General features: G+C 44.6%; 3 protein-coding genes across 5 annotated transcripts; 1 reads left to right on the forward strand and 2 right to left on the reverse strand.

The window, feature by feature from the left end:
• Nucleotides 1-1,986: 1,986 nt before the first annotated feature.
• LOC117580947 (ras-related protein Rab-39B) lies at nucleotides 1,987-17,527 on the reverse strand. Of its 3 annotated transcripts, none has more exons than XM_034267733.1 (4): nucleotides 17,121-17,527; nucleotides 16,229-16,784; nucleotides 5,103-5,110; nucleotides 1,987-1,997 (listed from the first exon to the last, which is right to left on the reverse strand). In XM_034267733.1, the coding sequence occupies exons 1-2, from the start codon at nucleotides 17,226-17,228 to the stop codon at nucleotides 16,236-16,238; spliced, it is 657 nt and encodes a 218-aa protein (XP_034123624.1). In that variant the 5' UTR covers nucleotides 17,229-17,527; the 3' UTR covers nucleotides 1,987-1,997; nucleotides 5,103-5,110; nucleotides 16,229-16,235. The 3 variants fall into 3 exon arrangements, with proteins under 3 accessions (XP_034123624.1, XP_034123623.1, XP_034123622.1); XM_034267732.1 differs by lacking the exon at nucleotides 5,103-5,110 and adding an exon at nucleotides 12,405-12,413; XM_034267731.1 differs by lacking the exons at nucleotides 1,987-1,997; nucleotides 5,103-5,110 and having other exon boundaries at nucleotides 15,835-16,784.
• On the reverse strand, nucleotides 13,182-15,422 carry LOC117580946 (mitochondrial import receptor subunit TOM40 homolog 1). The gene is made up of 4 exons (XM_034267730.1): nucleotides 15,153-15,422; nucleotides 14,645-14,907; nucleotides 14,165-14,582; nucleotides 13,182-14,083 (listed from the first exon to the last, which is right to left on the reverse strand). The coding sequence occupies exons 1-4, from the start codon at nucleotides 15,334-15,336 to the stop codon at nucleotides 13,944-13,946; spliced, it is 1,005 nt and encodes a 334-aa protein (XP_034123621.1). The 5' UTR covers nucleotides 15,337-15,422; the 3' UTR covers nucleotides 13,182-13,943.
• Nucleotides 17,528-17,849: 322 nt separating the features above from the next.
• Nucleotides 17,850-19,907, forward strand: LOC117581188 (pyruvate dehydrogenase [acetyl-transferring]-phosphatase 1, mitochondrial). Its single transcript, XM_034268139.1, has 4 exons — nucleotides 17,850-18,397; nucleotides 18,477-18,978; nucleotides 19,035-19,602; nucleotides 19,665-19,907. The coding sequence occupies exons 1-4, from the start codon at nucleotides 18,284-18,286 to the stop codon at nucleotides 19,894-19,896; spliced, it is 1,416 nt and encodes a 471-aa protein (XP_034124030.1). The 5' UTR covers nucleotides 17,850-18,283; the 3' UTR covers nucleotides 19,897-19,907.
• Nucleotides 19,908-19,948: the final 41 nt, after the last annotated feature.

The following is a 19,948-nucleotide window of genomic DNA, read 5'->3' on the forward strand; positions in this document are numbered from 1 at the left end:
CTCCGCCCCTCGTTGTGTGCTGCTGGCCAATCTCTCAAAGTGCCAGACATGCCAAGAGGACTAAACAATTTTCTGGGCTGGCAATTTTTATGGCCAAACGATAAGTAAAACGATATTGAATGTGTATCCTTTTCTGGTTCTCCGTATATGTGTGTCCCACTGTCTGGCGCTACCCGAAAGAGTGGAACCGTGAATGGTGGAAGAGTGGAAGTGGAAGTCACCGCATTAAATGACGATAAGCATCGCAGGCATTGTCCTTCCTCCTGCCAAAGAAATTCTATTCGATTTCAATCCTCCTCCACACATTGGCTTCCCCCTTTTCGTGGGTCTCTGTCTTTTGTTTAAAGCCACTTATTAGCACTTTCCTGGGGTGTCCCATGCCAGAAAACTTTAAGGGCTCTTTCAGGGGCACTTCATTCCAAGATTTTTGTGGGTCGCGAAGGGGAACCAGTGTGTAGGGCTAAGGCGAAATTAGCTGCACGAGTGCAAAGTGCGAAATGTGAAAATGTGAAATGTTAAATGGCCGCTGCAAGGGGCAGTGAAAATGACTCTGGCCATCCAGGCTACAGGCTACAGGCTCCATGCTCCATGCCTCAGGCAATTCCAATTCCAACTCCTCTGCTTGGTTGGAGGAAATGCTGCGTTAAAAATTATGTTTGGCCCCCCACCCAACCGCTCTTCCCGCCTGAGAAAACAACAAACAAAGAGCAGAAAAACCAGCAACAAAAAAGTATACTCCTCGCACACACATACATATATATTTTAATATATATATCCATGGCATTTATAAAAGTCATTTGGAATGGACCCGAACGCTGGAAGGGCGCATGCAAAGTGCGGCACGGCCATTACAAATATTGTGCGCTACGATCTGTGTCGGGGCATCACCATACTGATGCTGAATTCTAAGTTTACTATGGAATAGGCAGGTTATTTGCTTCAAGGATAGTTCAGCGGGAAGTCGAGAAAGCAATCACAGATCTACTCTTACATTTTCCATTCCGTTTGGTATTTTTCTGTTCATTCTGTTTGAATCCACACTACTCTACTTCTTTCAGTTTTCACCACATCTTTATACAATTCTAACTTCTGCATTCCTGATTACCTGCGAGCGGCAGTCCATATGCCATTCATGATGCCGCGGAGTGTGCAAAGAGGGCAAATTGCTTTGACTTTCGCTTGCGCTTTTTTTCCACTATTTGGTGCTTTCCGCCCACTACCTCGTCCTCGTTTTCGTCCCTTTTTGGCCATTTTGTTGCCAAGTGCAAGAGCAAAATGTTTATAATTAAACTTTAATGTGTATTTAATGAGCTTTGGGGCGTTGGCATGGCCCAGAGCCAGAGCGACAGAACGGTGTGTGCGGTGGTGGTGGGGGCCTTGAAAAAGCAATGCAAAATTTAAATGCGAATATGAATATGAATAAGTTGTATGCCGTATGTGAAGCAGCGTCTCTGAATGTTTACAAGGCCAAAAAGTTGAACCGACCAAAGATGTAAGTAAAGATAGTGAAGGACACCGACACCGACACAGTCACAGATACAGATACAGATACGGATACACAGATGCAGAGAGTCATAGAAAGGCAACTTTATCCCTTGATAATATAAATTTAATCGTTCGCTTAATTGTCTTCATATGAAACCGACTAAATGGTGTTAAAACTTTTGCAAACAAATTGCAACTAGTTGTAAGGAGTCCTGGGAGAGGACCCAAAGCCAAGACGAGCACCAGAACGACGACTTGTGAACAAATTTCGTAAACGGCTCTCGACGCTAACTCTGGCTCTGGCTCTGGTTGAGTCGAGTCGAGTCGCTTTGAGCCACTTCAAATTGCAAGTTGCTGCCACTGATACCTACACTCTACGCAAAGTTTAGAAGCCAAAAACTTTACACACAGATACACGTTTCCCCCTGTGTTTGTGTGTGTGTGTGCATGCTGGTTTGACCTGGGGCCCCATTCCTTGGGGCAAATGGGGGGATGGGCCTTGGGCCCAACAACTTGCTCACAAATGAAATTTCACTTAAAAATTCATGAAAACCCATTCTGACCAAAAGCCAAGAGGCCGACAAATTGCCTAATGCTCCACTCCACAGAAGGCTTCCCTATCAAGTTTTGGGCTCTTTCTGGCAGCATTAGCTTTTAGTTGTTATTAACTGCATTTCTTGGACCCCAATTTAACCCGAATCAGGAAGAGCTTTCAATATCAAACTTTGCTTTAGTATGTAACTGTTTCCATTGTTGCCTTTGCCTAATTAATTCGAATTAAACTACAAATGAAAGCTTCAAAAATCGAATGCGCAATTATAACAAGATTTATGGAAGTTATTTCCAAGGCGGGAGTTGGCATGTGCCAAATACTGCCTTAGGGCGGATGGCCGTAGAACAATGTATGACTGCAAGGCTTAAGTCTCTGCCCTGGCCCTTTTTTACCCTGCTGCCATGCTAAGCCTTTGGCTTCACTCAACTCTAAAGTCCAACTACATTGCAGTTAGTTCCTCTCTCGATGGATCTCGCTGCCATTTGCACTTGCTGTAAATGTGTAAAGTTTGATGATGGCTCAAATAAAAAAGCCACTCCGACAGAAACTGAAACGGAATAGGAATGAGCTTTAGCTTTCGCTTTAGCTTGACTTTGAGTACGGATAAAGAAACAGATATAAATATATATGCAGATAAATATGCTTAGATATGGTTGGCAAAATGGTTGGAGAGAGCCACACAACCTGGCGTAAAAGTTTCTTTTGTAAAATACCATTTGTTTTATTGCTGGCATTGCTAAAAGTTTTGCCAAATTGCATCCAGACGCCAGACACTCATATCCATAGTAGATATATGTCTGCCTGTATATTTTGACTGGCTGTTAATTCGATTTGTTGGCAGAGAGGAAGACATTTTCTTTCTATAAATCAATAAACTTATTCAATAATGGTTTGTACCATTCGTTCGGCATTTTGACATTTATGGCGACAATCATTATGCACCCCAAATCCCGAGCAGGGGAGGGGGGGCTCAGGTCGTTAAGCACATAATCGATACTAATGAAGCTTTTGGATTTACTGGCTGCCAGCAATTATTGTGACTGCAGCAGATAAAGCACCGCCTGCTGGTGGTTCTGGTGCTGCTGCCTCCTGCATCCGTTTTGTGGCATAATAAATTGGCCCTCCAGCGCTTAAATGCCTTCATCAATAAGAAAGCCAGGGCAACGGGCAGGCAGACACAGCTCCTCGACACGGCTTAAATCTCGCGCTCGCATAAATGTTTTATGCCGCCGTCTTTTTTGTGTGTCTGTCTTCTCTCTTTTTGCGGTTCTTGGCCTGAGATTTGTGTATCGTTGCTCTTGGGCTGAAGGATAAGCCGAGTGCTGCCCATCCCGTCGACGCGCCTTAATGAGCCTGGGCCAACATTTTATGTAGCATACTTTTGAGAGTCGCTAATGTAATTATCTGATTAGACGGGGTACTAAGAGGGGGGAATAAGGAGAAGAAGGAGGAGTAGCTAGTGTTGGGGTCTGCTTAATGGGAGTAGAATTTTAAGAGTAGAGTGCAGGAAAAACCCAAAGTTACAGCCGAAAATCTTACCAAAACTCTGGCTCAAAACATAAGTAATAATTCTCAGAAATCCCTACAAAAACCTGGCAACTTGTCAAGATTTGAAGTGTATCCAGCTGCACTACCCACCGATCTGGCGACAAAAGACACCATCACTGTTGGAATATAACTGAAATTGCTATTCAATCGAGTGGAATAAACTTATAGCCGCGACGCATTGACTTTATCTAGCGTCTGTCTATGGCTTTCTGCAGTTTTGCAAAATTTATGACTAGCTGAAGTCGGAGACGGAGCCAAGCCCTTGATCAGTGGCTTGGGGAGTGGTAGGATGGTTGTCTGGTAGATAGACGACTCAATAAAGTCCCAATTGAATTGCTGACAATTGCAATTGCATTTCAATTGCGATTTCGATTGCCGCGCGCGGCTTATCAGTGGCTCACATTAAACGCAGAGAAACAAACAAATAAAAGGGGAATGGATACGGGATACACACATAAGAACTATGAAAACTTAAGCGAAATGACATCCGATAATAGCACCACAGGTTGCTAAAGCACGGTAGTGCTTTCGGAGTGGGATGCGGGTGATATTCCAGGCTATCAACGGGCGTGGCAACAACGCCCAAGTGTCGCATAAAATAAACATTTTCCAAATTGACACTTGCGATTCAAAACCAAACACTCAATTGCAGCAATGCCAGCGACACCAACAGCGACAACAACGACGACGACTACACCATCATCAACTACAACAACAACAACAACAAAAACAAGAGAGAAAGGATGACGAGAAGCGATACTGTTGATACCCTTAAAGATGCATATTTTTTAAGGTACAAGCCAAATGATGCTACCCATGAGCAGATTTACCAATTTTTAATGCAATTTCCTAGATTTGGCTTTGCTGTTGGATTATTCTGAGAGGTTTTCTGTTGGTCCTGCTTAGAAAAGTCTGAGAAACTTCATTTCTGAGAAGGCAAATGGTCCCAGAAATTAAACCAAAATTATATTTATTTAAAAATAAAATCAAAAGAAGAAAATGAAACAAGTGTTGGAAATACTCATCACACCCTGTGCAAGGGTAGCAAAATAGAGCTGTGCAGCAGCAACTATGGTTGATGTTGTCGTTATCAACTAAAATTCCTTGCATCGACGCACAGCACACCCACACAGCCACACAGCCAAAGAGGCAGAGAGCTAGACAGTGACAGAGACAGAGGGAGAGAGCGGGCACGTTTAGTGCAGAGAGTGGAGAAGATAAAGAGGTGGGGGACAGAGTGTAGAAGAGTGGAATGGAGCATACAAAGCCAGTGCCAACACTGCCACAGTCAACGCCATGACCATTATCAGGAACCTCAGCCTCAGCCTCCGTCACCATTTACCAACCAACTTCGACTGCTGTCCCTAGCCCCCTACCAAAACTTCCCATCAACAGCATCTCCCAGTGCGAAGCCCTTCCATTTAGCTCCCACTTGCAACTGCCATCGAACTCCCATTCCCATTCCCATTCCCCTTCCTGTCTTTACCGCATCTTCATCGGCATTTATAAACTGCACACAAAACACTGTCCAACCGTCCAAGCGTCCAACTGCACAGCCAGAACTTTCTGTTGCTGGAGGACTGTTGCTTCGATTTGGAGAGGGGGAGAGTCTGTGTGTAGGTTTGGGTGTTTGGTTCAGTCTGACATGGCGATTCAATTGCTGGCTAAGGGAACTGAAAGAAATAAACAGGCATAGCCATTATTGTTGCTATTGTTGCTTAACTATGGAACAAATGTGAGGGTTGTCGTTAATCAATTCATTAACAAATTATTCGCAGAATTTATAAGTACTTCCAGGTAGTTTATGGATACAAAATATTCAGATATTCTAGAGTAATTCTAGGTCTATATGGAAACCAATTGTCTTAAGATTGAGTCAGTCAAAACAATGGAACAAATTTGATTAATGGCAAAGGTGGGGTTTTAACCAACTTCAACTATCTTTAGCTGAAATCGTTTGATCTTTCCATTCCAAAACCAAAACAAATTATGAACCATTAAATTGCTCCTTTTTTCACTCAATTCAAAGCTGAATCAATTCATATACCTATATAATTAGTCAATCCAGTAGTGTCAACAGCCAATACCAGCATAATCCCACTCCAATCCTGACACTAGCTCTTTGTCATATATAAATTTCAGCTCGGGGCGATTCGAGCAAAATCTAATAAAAGCTCTGATGGTATTTTTTGTACAACTAACGACCGTTTCAATGCTACTGTAAGTGAAGACGATAATGCTGATGACGACGACAACGTGAACGATAATGAAGCCATGCACATGCGGTCCAAGCAGTACACTGCCACACACAGAGAGTCACAGAGATATGGTGGAGGAGGTGGGGCCAGGGAGAGAGAGACAGAGCCACGGCCACAGTCATGGCCACAGCAATACCAATGCCCCGGCAGTCGTTGGACCTAGCTGTGTCTCCACCCTTTAGGTACTCCTTTTTACACTCCATTACGAAGGGGTAACCCAATTTTAGGCATTACTTTGCATGCTCTTAGAAGGAAGTAAATTTAATTATGAAACGATCCATGATACAATAATAGTCCAGGATTAACTTAAGCAACGATATATCTATCTGCTTAGGCAAAGGGTATCCAAAAGTTGTATCTCCTCCAGCTAGAAATTCCCTCTAGGTTTTGCTGCTGCTGCTGGCTGTCATCCCTTTTTTTTTCACACACATAGACTGCGGTGAGGGAATGGAGAAATGGAGAGTGTAAAAAGAGAAATTCCTAAATGAACGATATAAATTGTTGGCAGCCACAAATAATGAAAACACTTTGCGGTCATTTAGCGCTATTTGAAGCTAGCTCTCTCACACTCCCAGCCACCCATACTCCTACACGCGTGCTGTTGACAGTTATCCCTGACTGTGTGTGTGCAAGTGTTAAAGAGAGAGAGAGAGGGAGGAAGACTGAAAGAGTGTGAGCAAAAGAGATGGATGGATAGATAAATGTTGGGTGCCCTCCACAGTCCGTCCGTCCATCCGACCCCACCCAACCCGACCGCCTGTCTATCCTGTCTGTATGTGACATTTTTTCTTGCCCTTCTTCGACCCCCATCCCAAAGTCTATTGCAATTTGAAAATGACATACGAAGTCCATTAAGCGCACAAATGTGCAGCGAGCGCAACAACATCAACAATTCCATGGAACTCTATCATACCGTACCGTACTGTACTCAGTTACACGCTTGTCTCCCTGCCAACTCTGTGCTCTGTACTGGGTTTGGCCTGTCCCCGACAAAGTCCTGGCCCCTGCCCCTGCCCCCGCCCCCTTTTAATCTCCGCCTGATGAGCAAACGCCTGCTCGTTACATCGTGCCAGAGTCGTGATGGTACGAGGTACGGCATATGGGGGGGTCTGAGTCGGTATCGGAGTCCAAGTTGCCGGACTGCCAAATCATTTTCATCAATAAACCGAGCACAGTGGTTAACCAATTAAGAGGACAACAAGTGCTGACTACTATTTGGCTTATCTGAAGCTATCTAATAGCTACAATTGAATTGAATATTTTTCTTCGCACATAAATCTTTCTAATAAAACAGAAAATAAATACGTTTGAGCATCGATCCAACATATTTTTGGTTTAATTTTTAGTTCTAATATTTACTTCAGTGGGTACCAAATGGTTTTTACAAGAGCATCCATGATTTCAGCAGATTCCTGCATAGCCAATCCTGACTGTATCCACTCACACAACGGCCAGCAGCCAGACAGGGAGGTCGCAAACGATATCGTTAATGCTTCAAACGTTTGTTCCATTGATAATGAACACTGACAACTTTCAACGGCAGACAATTGAATCTTAATTTTCCATCACACCCGGACAGAACAGCATTCGCAATTCGAAGGGAATCCAGAACCCCAAACCCCAAACCCCGAATCGATTACCGTTTACTCCATGCATCAATATTTGAGCACAATAAACATTTATTTATGATGCAGCAGATAGACAGATATTTTTATTCGATTTCTCAGTACCCACTGTGTGGGTCTGCAATAATATTATATTTTCTTAAGGCTAAGGAATATGCAAGGATTTTGGATTTCTATAGAAAAATGTTACATTATTCATTTGCAATGTTCCAAAACCCCACTTGAATACACAAATAGCACTGGTTCTTAGTTGGACATCACTTGGTAAAGATGCCGCCACCTGAGAGGACATAATCCATGAATCAAATGTGCACAATCAGCATTTATTTATGAACTGGCTGTCCACTGATACCTATGGCACTTCATGCCCGCTGCCACTACAGCAATTTGACAATGCAAAACGCATTCATTGTGCGACTATATACTTAGTAGTATATAGCTTCCCCTTGTGTTGGTTTATTGCCTGACTGCTGCAGTTGCAAGCTCCGACCCCCCCAGAGCGGAGAAACATGCAAAATAATAATAAATTCTTGAGGCAAAACAATGCTCGGGTCAAACAGCAGCCCAAGTTCCAGTCCAACTATTACAACTTTAAGGATACCCAATACAGAGAAGATAATTAAATAATTAAACAACTGAATACCACAGAGATTTCTGCAATGCGGGAAAATTAGTTGTAGGGGTGGAACAACGGAATAATTGACGGAATAACATACAAAATACAGGGTAGCACAACCCGAAGCCTCGTCTGATGCCCTTGACTGCTGCCAGGTGGCACCTGTCGCTGTCAGGTTTATGAAGTAATCGAGGCACAAATGGTAATCGGAGCCACTGCTGCTGTTAACGCCAGCGGAGCATCGTCCTGGCCAAGCCATGCGTGACACAGGCAACAGACAGCCCACAGCCCCACAGGCAAGAACTGACAGCCACGCCTTCCTAGGAACGGGGGGTTAAGTCTCTTCCTTCTGCCTTCCGTTTACCGAATGACAAATAGGCGTATGAGCAATGCAGAGATGGCATCTAGCCCCACCATTCATTATGCATTACACGCCGACTTGCTTGGAGGATCTTCAGCGTTTTTTCCATTAAATTACACCGAGCTCTGACAATGGCAGACCTCGAGCATGAGCATTCCCACGGAATGGTAATGGAAAAGAAAACCAGTGTTACGCCACGAAAAATGTTCTCATTCGTGGCTCATAATTGGCCTGGTGAGGGGGTTTTGTTGGTTACGGGATTTCGGTAGTTGTTGGCAGTGTGGGAGAGTGTTAAAGTGGTAAATATGTCAGCGGCAGTCGAGACATAAATTCTCGTTAAGTAGACGCGCACACGCAATGTACCCAAGCAGGATCTGAAGCAAAATTGGGGGTTCCAGCATGAAGATGAAGATGTGCCAAAGGCCAAAACGGTGCACGGAGAGGCAGGCCAGAGTCTAGGTGCTACAGATGATGATGGGGCAGGGCAGGCAATAATCGGTTGGTCTAATCTAGCTGCACTTGAATGATGATGATGTGCCACGCCCCCCTCTCCCACACACACATACACATACACACACACACAAACACAAACGAAAGCCTTAATTACAACGTGCCAAGAGTTAAGCCGAAAATTTCAGCTTGCTCTAGAAGAGAGTGAGTCGTATGTGGGCCGGAGGCAGGGCCACAAGAAACAGAAGAAGACGAATGAATTGTGTTTGTGTGTGTGTGTGTGGGGAACATTTTTGGGGTAAGAACACGTGCGCACATGTGCAACTTCCGTTAAAAATCTATTGCTAACTTTCAACAATTCACAGACACAAACGTGGCCAGGCACACACACACACACACACACACACACACACACACAAGGTGAAGGTGTGCGCTTTCGCTGTTTGTGTAAGTGAGTTAGAGTTTCCTGCAGCTGTCGTGGCAACTTCCGGCTGCTGCTACTGCTGCTGCTGCAACAACGTTTACGTCGACGCCAAAGTCCATGTCTTACCCCACACAGGCCCTGCCACTGCTTGTGTCCTTCTTCTATCTCTTGCATGACGGCTAAAACACTTATTTGGCTTAAGGCTAAAAACTCAAAGCCAAAAATAGCAATAGCAACAACAACAGCAGCAGCCCAAGAGAGAGCATAAACAGAAGAGGAGAGAGGGCCACACATATTACAGTGTGGAAGCTACAGCTACCCTTTAAACAGATACAAATTTACAACAAAAAAACAGATTTAAAGCTCTCCAATTTATGGATTTTATTATATTATTTTAACTCTTCGTGGAGCAAATATCTAAACAAATCTGCTCCTAATGCAGCCATAAAATGACCGAAATAATTAACCAAAGGGAGGTCCAATTTTGGTATAGATTTCAATGCTTCTTGCTTGTTTCTGTTTATTTCCTATTATTCCAACCTACAGCAAGAGGAGCTCTCCATTTAGAGGTTTGCCAACCGCTCTCTTGGTCTCTCTACCTCTTGCCACACATATTTTTTTTGTGTGTGCCAACCTGTACCCATCGCTCGCTGCAGTTCCCCCCAAAAATGTTTTCTTCTCTTGCATTTGTAATCAACGTACTCTGTTGGATAGTCAGTGAAGTAAAGTAAGTAATACGCATGCTGCTGTTCTATGTGTGCTTAAAAAATTGCACAAAGTTCGAGCTGCTCTGTGTGTGCCGCCACCGTGCATAAGTGGGTGGACGAGTACGGTTGGTGTATGTATTTGGTGTGTGCCTGTCTCAGTCGTAGAACTGTTGCTGAAGTCACGTAATTCAAATAACTAAAGTTGGCGTAAATATGCCGAGCATACAACAGCAGCGACACAATGCTCCACACCCCTCCAGCGAGTAGCAGCATTGGAGTTACGTTGAGTTACTGGCAAAACACAATTGCTTATGCACTTGCTTGCTGTTCTCTTGCACCGACTTTAAGCTCATTAATTTGACTAATTTTCTTTATATTTAGACTTTCAGAGTTATGAGAACTCACTTTCAATATGCAAATGCCTTGCGGAGCAGAAATCCCAGCACATTCAAATTATAGCTTTTCCCTTAAGGCTAACTATCTCGGCCAGTTTATTATTTACTCTCAAGCTGCAATGTATGATCGAGCCAGGGATACAGTAAGCAGCTCCTCTTTACCCATAAAATAAAAATAATTTTGTAGCTTAAGTGTCGCAGCGAATTCGTAAGATTAGTGCCAGGGCGAGGGATGAGTTGCTAATTACTTTCTAAGCCCTTTCTTAGCAGCCAAGTGGGTGGGGTGTTGTGGGGAGAAACATATTTGGAATGCTTATTGCACTTTGTACAGTTTGGCAAGCACTTAAGCTGCCCGCTACTGGAAGCACTTGACGCGCCCTGCTTTATGAGCAACTCAACCACGGCCACGCAGCACAGAACTACAGATTGCTGTTGATGCACTTACATAAGGGTACATCGCTTTTAGCCAAACACTGGAGGGTAATAACTATAAAATATTTCTTTTTGATTTTAAAACCCCACCAATCGTATATCACGCGGGATATAGCCGCCAAAAGTGGATACATATATTTGCAGCATCAAGTGGCACATTGAATGGCTTGGCTGAAGCCAGTTTCGAGGCAGAAACGCAATCGGACCGATGGGCGCTGCCGCATTACGCGTGCGACGCGTTTAATCGAAGCATCTAGCGAACTAAAATGGGTGGAAACTGAAATGTTGTTGCTAAAATTAGAATAGAAGTTTCATATTATTTTTTGGTCCATACAAATGATACAAAATTATATTAAAATTCAGTTTCGCGGCACATTTTATATAGTCTAAGTCTATAAACTGTACAACAAATCAGTGACTAATATGCAAGAGTATCTGAAGATAAGTATACATTTTTTTTAGATTTCTTTTTATTTTCTTTAATTAGTTACCCGATTTTCGCCGAGATTGTGGTGGCTACTTTATATGTTAATGAGTTTTTCTGCCGCTGCGTCTGACACAGATTTCCTTTGTCTTGGCCATGAGTGAAGTGCCTCCTTCTGCAGCTGCTCCTTCTGCTTGGACCAATTGAATTGGAAAACAGCTTTCGCGGGTTACATAATGCACACTCACACCGAGGAAGAGAGACTCGTAAGAGTCCGGGAAACAAGAAGCAGAGGAAATGCTGAAAATTTCACAAAATACAAGTATGAAAGTCGCTGTCCTGCTTATCGCTGAAATGGTTTGGCAGGGCAGGGCTTGGTGTATGGCAAAGCGGCCGCTTTTTGCCAAAGTTCAAATTGCATTTGGTGGAGCGCACCGCCAAGAGAGAGGGAGAGAGCGAGGAAAAAAGCAAAGACCGAAAAGAAAATGTGGAAAAGCAAAAAGCATTTGATAGACAGAGCGGGGCAGACAGGAAGAGCACACACACACACATACAGCCTCAATGTGTGGGGCAGGCAACATTTTCTTATCTAAACAATATTGCGACTGCTGCACTTGCAAAGCGACTGCAACAACATCCAAGCTCCTCTGGCTGATTGAACAAAGTTTGCTTGCATACATTTTGTCGTTGGAGTTTTTTGTCATATCTACTTACAGGGTATCCAAGGGTAGGTCAACGCAGCAACAGCATGAGGGCATGCAGAGATAAAGTCCAATGGGCTGGGCATCAACTAGTCGCTGCGAGTCCCACCTGACTTCCCTATAGTTGTTCGCACACTTTGCGACTTTTGCCCTGCAAATGAGAATATGGCAACACAATTTACTTTTTGTGGTTGTTGCTGCTGTTTTTGTGCACAACATGTGCTGCCAATGACTCCATGGATGCAAAATGTAGACAAAATGTTGGTCAAGTTTGTGGGGAAAAGTCTTAAAGGCTATGCCAAAATGGCCCAAATTAAGGTTTATTCAGGAATAATAGTTGTGCTTAAACTGTACAGTTGGAGCAGCAGCTGCTAGCATTTTCTATTTTTTGATTACTGATTCACTTTGAGATCTTTGAAACACACACAAAAATACTACAGTTTGAGGCAGTTGTACAAGCACTATGAACAGTTTTACAGTTTTAGCAGCATTCATAAATGCAGTTTGTCAACTTCGGGACCCAAAAGAGGCCTTTGCCAACATCAAACTTAATGAAAATCGATGTGAAATCCAACTTACCTGCAAATAAAAATATCCATCGCATGGTTGAAGAGCCTCTTCATTGCTTGGATCCTCTTAAAAATAGTCTTAAACCAAATAAATCAAATATTTTTTGAAAATATAATTTATATTTTAATCAAAAGGCAATCCAATCTTCTTGCAGCATCACGTGGAAAAGCTGCAGCAGTCGAATCAACTACAGCATCCGCTGTAGTCTCCGCATTACTTTACTGCTTGCTGGCCAATGCTTTTCCCATTTCTGTCCTACACATGTTGCACGTTGATGATGTAATGATGCGGCTCGTCTCAATTGCTACTAACATCCGAGTACCGTTACTGAACTTTGATTTACTTTGATGTGAGCTTTGGGCAGCGCTTACTCTTACACCAACTAAAAGCCAAACACCAAAAGTTTATTTAAATTGTTTATTTTTTGTTTTTACTAAAACCTATTTTGTTTTGTATCATCTGGTTTGTTGTTGATAGTTCATTCTCTTGTTGTTTTTTGTTGGGCATCATCTCACTTTACTTTCTTGCTTGGGAAGCGGCTCTATTACAATGTAACTGGACCACCATTAGTCCCCATCTTTAACAAATCTAGCAATGGGCAATTTCTTTTGTAGAGTTTTTTTTATTTCTGATTTTCTGGTTTGGTTTTTTCTCTTTTCCCTCACAACGTTTTGGCGCTAACGTTTTGTCTCTTTCTATCCGAACACTCTACTTCCTGCTCTCTGTCTGTCTCTGTCTCTTTCTCTGCGTCTCCGACTCTGTCTCTGTTTAGGCGCGCCACGAAGGTAAATGTTGGTTTAACAAAGTTTTTGTTTTTGTTATTTATAACTAATTGTTAATTTATAAATTATAAACTTAAAGCAGTTTCGTTACCAATTTTACAATGTAACATACATTTAATACGCATTTATTATTAACTTTTGAAGAAAAAAACTTCTGATGTTCTGTGTTTATGTGTTGTTTGTGTTGTTTTTGTGGTTTAGTTGTTGTTCTTGGTTTGCTTTTTATCAAAATAAATGCGTACGTTTCTTCTCCTTTTTTTTCTTTCATCTTCTAGGAAGCAACTTAAAATGTACAGCGACCATTCTTGGTTGGATGCGTGCTTTAAAATGTTGTCTGGAAATGTGGACTATTCCTAGATAGCTAACTGAAACTAATAACCAACTCTTTTCAACAAAACGAAGCAAACGACGAAGTTGGCGGCGACAAGTCCTCCTCCTGTTGCCGCAATTAACATTTTCGAATGAACCAAAAGAATTGTCTGTTTTGTGGTGCTGTTGGTGACGGTGGTGCTGTGTGGGCAAATGATGTGCTCAAATTGATTGGATGTGTGAATGTGAATGTTGTCTGGGGGCGGGGTCTGTGGCTAAAATTGTGGGTTATGCAGCTACCGGTTAACCGATCATCAGCCCACAGCCCAGTCTGAAGTTGTTCTTCACATGATTCATGCGACCGCTGAGTAAAAGCGTGAATGGCAACGGCTGCAAACGCTTCTCCAGCACTCCCGAAACGTGCCAGTTCGTGTCAATAGAGCCTGCAAGGAAATGCACCAATCAAATGCATTATTTTATGCTCTCCAGTCTCCAGAATAGCTTCTGCCAGATGTAAGACTCACCTCGGAAGACCAAATCAGCCTTGGGCAAATCAATTTGGTAGGCCACAGTGGCGACTGACTCTTGCATGCGCAGGCTGGTCTCGACCTCGGCACCAATCTGCAGCTGCTCGCTGGCTTTCTGGTAGAAGCACAGATGCAATCCACTCAGGCCCAGAGTGCCGGACCACGTCGTGTTGCCGCTCGTGTAGCGGCCCATGCCAGAGACAAGGGCAATCTGTCGCCCGGGCACATTCGGCCCATACTGATAGGCTATCTCGGTGCCCAGGGCAATGGCCGGAGTAACTGACTGCAAGTACTGGCCAACGATTACGCCAGAGTTGGTGAAAATATTCGGATTGGCCATGGTGAGCGATCCCGTGAAGTCGTCGCCACGATAATCAGTTGTCAGCTGTGAGGCCACCATCTTCGAGTCCTGGACCTGTAAGATTCCAAAAGCATTAGACACTGCTGCTAGCGCATTGAACTCTGCTGAAGACTTACCTGCGAGGCGAACTTGCAGCGTACGCGCGGCGAGAACTGATGAATGACATTGGCATTCAGATTGCCGGATGGATCAATGTCGCCCAAGAGAACTGGGAATGCCTCGGTGGGGCTGAACTGCTTGGTGCCAACGTACGTGGCCCCAAAGCGGTAGCCGCTCGGCACCGTGCTGCTCATGTTGATGGTGTGCGAGACCTGGAAGTGATTGCTGAGGCCCTTGTTCAGCATAATTTTGGCTCCCTCGAAGGTGACGGCCTGTATATCTGTCGGTAAGGCAGGAGAGAGGGGAAGAGAATAGGATAGTTGAATGAACAATGGCCTGATAATGCATAATCAAAGACAACAGCACACACATACACGCACGCACACACACACTCGCACGCACTGCGGCCCCCGCTCACATGTTGTAGGTTATGTCATCAGACAGCTGAGGTTTTTTTCCAACCGCCTCGACTTTGGTCTATGAAAATGCGCACATAATGTGGTCGCTTCAATGGGATTCACTTACCTTTGCATTTTTTGTGCAACTCATCAACGGTGCCAGGATTCTCCAGTAAAATATCATTCCCGGCAGTGTCACTGGCGGCGCTCGATGGCGATGTGTTTGTAGGTGCAACCACCGGCTCTGGAAGACTCAGACCGGCAGCCACACTGCTGCTGTTGCCAGAGGATGCCGCTAGCACGTTGCCCATTTTTTGTTCTTATTTCTTAGTGCACAAAAATTGTTAACAATTTTTTTAAGCAGCACGCGCGATATGTCTCTGAGCAGTGTGACCGCGAATTTATCAATGGAATATACGGTCAGACCCTCGACAATATACCAAAGTATAGCTTCTCATTTTCAAAATATACCGTAATGTTAAATCATATTCCTGGCATTTGATGTTCTACTTGATATTACTATCTTTGCATTGTCTTTTAACACTGAAACAATAATTAAATCCGATTGAATTATCACTTTGGCTTATTATAAATACTCATATTAATTGGATTATGGATTAATTGTGTATCTGATGACCTTGCAAAATATCGATATATTGAACACTGTACAGACTCATTTCTGGGTGTCAAATATGAGCACGGAAATACGCGCCTTTATTTGAAATCATTTCCTTCTTCGTCCTTATATTATAAAACATTACTTTCCTTTATTTGTATTAATAAAAACGTTTATATTTCAAGTTCAAGTATTATGTATAGATTTTCTTTTTCGTATTTCGTGTATATGGAGCCCATTTCTTGTCTTTCGGTTAACAGACCCTTCCCGAATGACTTGGATCCAATATTTATGTATGTTACTGGGCTTTACCAGTCCCTGGGCCGGTGCAGGGAGTGTGGTTTGCTTACAAACGAAACTAAAAATAGTTTTTGCATTAATGATTTGGTTTCTCAGCTAAATTAGATACGACTTTAAGATGTGCCTAGGGTGGACCACACACAGAAGATTTTGACAAAAAAAAAAGGGAAAAAACTAAATTTACAATAAACTATGCAGGAAATAAACAAAAAATAAACCTCTATCGCTGTTTGGACAAATAAAAAAAACAATGAAAAGGGGGGAGGGGACCCAAACCCAAGGCAAACAAACGAATCAACAACAGGAGGACTTCTCCGGCTCGGCCACAACGAGATTAAAGTCGAGACTGTTGGGCGTCGCGAAGCCGGCCTTGATGCCATCCCAGCCATCCTCCGCCTTGTACTCGCCGGATCGAATGCGTGCGTACACCTCCTGGGTGACCATGCGGAAGGCCTCCTCCACATTGGCACCGGTGCGCGCGGAAGTCTCTACGAAATGCAGGCCATGCTGTTTGGCAAACGTCTGCGCCTCCTCCGTGGACACTTCGCGGTGGCCGCCCGCATTGATGAGGTCCAGCTTGCAGCCAACCAGCGCGAAGACGGGTCGGTGCGGCTCGATGTGACGCTGCGCCTCCATCATCCACAGTGGTATATGCTCGAAGCTGGCATGATTCGAGATATCATAGACGAGCAGAACGCCGACTGAATTGCGATAATAGGATTTTGTGATGGAGCGGAAACGCTCCTGGCCGGCCGTGTCCCACAGCTGTAGTTTGATTTGTGTCCCATCCTTCATCTCGATGAGGCGGGCAAAGAAGTCCACGCCCACTGTCGGATCCGAGAGCTGAAATGGTAAAAGGTTGAGACATTACATTTAAATTGCGCGGGCAAACTGTTGCGAATGATATGGCAGCACTAGTCTCTGGTGCAGCCTTGTTTTTCCTTTCATTATCAGGCGAGCACGCACACACCCACACGCACATATGGGACAGCATCTAAGGCTGAGAATCAGGCCTTTGTTTTATTTTCTTTGTGCATTAATCATTGAATTATGTAAGAAAACGCATTAAATGCATCTGTTAGGCGATCGCACTTGACACACATACGCACGCACGCACACACACACACACAAACACACACGCGCAACCTGCTATCACTCGTTGGGGTGGGGAATACAAACCTCGGCAAATTTTCCATCTGTAAAGAATTTGAGCAGCGAACTCTTGCCCACTGTGCTGTCGCCGATGAGTATCAGGCGGAATTGATACTCGAAAATGGGCTCGACCATATTGACTGTGTGTGCAACGGCGGCCCTTTGTTGATTTCTAGTTCTAATCTTCGGCTAAGACGCAGATTATGTTGTCGTCCTTGTCCTCTTGTTGTTCGTTTTGGTCAGTGGTGGGGCCAGCCCATGCCTCGCACCGGAACTGGATTACTGCACGGCTGCTGCTGCACACTTGTTTTATTTATAGCTTATTAACGTTTCGTTTGCTGCTCGGGTTAAACGCCAATTATAAATATACCACGAAATATTCAGCTGCCGTGACTTTGTTTTGTTTTTTCTAACAAACACTGTGATTGTGTGCGTGAGTGAGTGATAAAAGCAAGCGTTGCCAGAGCGTCGACAGCAATTACAAATGTGCTGTTAAGCGCAATACAAATAACCCAATAAATAAATGTATTATCTCATATGCCTAATATCTTGCATGTTCTGTTAATGAATTCATCTAGCTGAAATTATTGATTGAAACACGTGCTGTGAAGCACCACTGATAGGTTTTAGTTTTAGCTCTGAGAATCCTTATTAGTAGTTTTATAAAATGGAACACCAAACTCGAGTTACGGTATTTTTTGGTATATTTTTAAGGGTCGTGTGGTATTTTTGATCGATTAATCCGCGGTCCCACTGGACATACTGACAGTTCGATTTATATTAAATTTTTCGTTTGTTTTTTTGTCAAATTTCTCAGTTCCGGCAAAACAAATGTACAATTCGAGTAACAGGGAAGCGGCAGCAGTAGTACCGAAACAACTCAAGAGCCTGCAAAGAATATACGGGAGGCCCGCCAAGAAGGTAGCCAGCGATTAAGCAAAAAGCGTGCTGCCGGTTACGGGCAGGGCTACGTACTCCGTATCCGTCTCCTTCTCAGTCTCCGTCCCCTCATTAAACACACACACACGCAACGTGTATGTTGTGTGCGCTGCGCAAGGTTACCGAACAATATTATTACCGTTAATTATAGCTGCAGCAGAGCAGAGTTTATGTATATTTAAGAATATATACACACGCACCTACAGAGTACATATACATATATATATATGTGCCTACACTCACCTACATAGATGTTAAAGTTTGTGCTAAACGACGCCGCTACCTGTGTGCGCAGCAATGTGCGAGAGTTCAGCCTTAACGCTCTACGCCTCCTGCCGCACCTGCCACAGCTGAGTCCCTACGATGTAAGTCGCTATCCCGCAAATATTCTGTAACTGTATCTGTATGTGTATGTGATTTGTACTTTGTTTTCATTTTTCGCAGGTGAATCTTCAGCTGCGGGAGAACGAATTTGTGTACAACTTCCCGGTGGATGGGATTGTGCGGAGTTACGAGACGAATCAGCTTGGCTCCAATTCCCCCTGCGAGGATTCACGCACCGAGGCCAGCTTGCTGCACAGAAATGGCTTCATTTGTGGCATATTCGATGGGCATGGCGGTGCCGCCTGTGGCCAGGTGGTGTCCAAGCGTCTCCTGCGCTATGTATCGGCGGCCACACTGCCGCGCCAGGTGCTGCGGGAGCAAATGAAGCAGAACTGCAACAGCCAGTCCTTCCTCAAGTGCCACAACGACAACGTTGACTTTGTCAACGAAATCAAGCCGATCTACGAGCACAGCTTCCAGAAGTACATAAAGCAGCTGACCCAGACACCGCAGCGCGACGTGAGCAGCGAACTGGTGCATGCCTTTCTCCAGCTGGACGAGGCACTGTCACACGAGGCGCTGGCCACCATCGATGTGCGTACCATGGGTGTAGCGCTGTCGGGTAAGAGGCTTGCTCCTAAAAATGTTGCTTAACTTTTATCTATGGATATTTTGTAGGTGCCGTGGCGTGTCTGGTGCATTTGGAGGGTCTGCAACTGCATGTGGCCAGCACTGGGGACTGTGGCGCCGTTCTGGGTGTTCTCGATCCGCAGACGAATCAGTGGCATCCAAAGAAACTCAACGTCGAGCACAATGTGGACAACATGGCCGAGGTGAAGCGCATACTCGACGAGCATCCCAAGGAGGAGCACGAGACGGCCATACGCAATGGCCGACTGCTCAGCCAATTGGCGCCGTTGCGCGCCTTTGGCGATTATCGCTACAAATGGTCCCTCGACATAATGCAGAAGAAGGTGGTGCCCCTGATCGGGGAGCAGGCGATGGCACCCAACTATTATACGCCGCCGTACCTGACCGCCCGGCCCGATGTGCAACAGCACGAGCTGAGCATCAACGATAAGTTTCTAGTCATAGCCAGCGATGGCCTGTGGGATTTCCTCTCGCCCAGCGAGGTCGTCAGCCTCGTGGGTGAGCACATCAACTCGAAGAAGATACTAGAGCCGATGCGACTGCCAGAGGGTAATCCCACGCTACAGCAAATCTCTGATCAGCTGGCCGAACGCAAGTGAGTTTCGCTCATCCATTCCGGCGGTTGCAGCTCAAGCTAAAACTTTTTTCCCCCTGCAGAGCTGGTCTCACACGTAAACCAATTGATCAGAATGCTGCCACACATTTGATTCGTCATGCGCTGGGTGCCACCGATTATGGGATTGAGCACTCAAAGATCTCGTACTACCTGTCGCTGCCCAAGGATGTGGTGCGTCTGTATCGCGATGATATAACCATTACCGTCATTTACTTCAACACGGAGCACATAGCCGGCCTAAGAGATGCACAGCCACCAGCGCCGGCAGCGTGATGATGTTTCCCCCCCCCCCCCCCCCCCCCCCCCCCCCCCTCTTCTTTTTTCT

Source organism: Drosophila guanche, unplaced genomic scaffold, assembly GCF_900245975.1.
Source record: "Drosophila guanche unplaced genomic scaffold, DGUA_6, whole genome shotgun sequence".
Classification (NCBI taxonomy): domain Eukaryota; kingdom Metazoa; phylum Arthropoda; class Insecta; order Diptera; family Drosophilidae; genus Drosophila; species Drosophila guanche.

What these genes read in the sequence shown, in the direction of transcription:
- LOC117581188 (XM_034268139.1), top strand. Translation starts at nt 18,284, where the DNA reads ATGTTAAAGTTTGTGCTAAACGACGCCGCTACCTGTGTGCGCAGCAAT. An exon ending in CATGGGTGTAGCGCTGTCGG is followed by an intron (nt 18,979 to 19,034) that starts GTAAGAGGCTTG and finishes GATATTTTGTAG; the next exon opens with GTGCCGTGGCGTGTCTGGTG. An exon ending in GATCAGCTGGCCGAACGCAA is followed by an intron (nt 19,603 to 19,664) that starts GTGAGTTTCGCT and finishes TTCCCCCTGCAG; the next exon opens with AGCTGGTCTCACACGTAAAC.
- LOC117580946 (XM_034267730.1), bottom strand. Translation starts at nt 15,336, where the DNA reads ATGGGCAACGTGCTAGCGGCATCCTCTGGCAACAGCAGCAGTGTGGCT. An exon ending in GTTGCACAAAAAATGCAAAG is followed by an intron (nt 14,908 to 15,152) that starts GTAAGTGAATCC and finishes CCTTACCGACAG; the next exon opens with ATATACAGGCCGTCACCTTC. An exon ending in GGCTGATTTGGTCTTCCGAG is followed by an intron (nt 14,084 to 14,164) that starts GTGAGTCTTACA and finishes ATTTCCTTGCAG; the next exon opens with GCTCTATTGACACGAACTGG.
- LOC117580947 (XM_034267733.1), bottom strand. Translation starts at nt 17,228, where the DNA reads ATGGTCGAGCCCATTTTCGAGTATCAATTCCGCCTGATACTCATCGGC. An exon ending in CAGATGGAAAATTTGCCGAG is followed by an intron (nt 16,785 to 17,120) that starts GTTTGTATTCCC and finishes TTACCATTTCAG; the next exon opens with CTCTCGGATCCGACAGTGGG.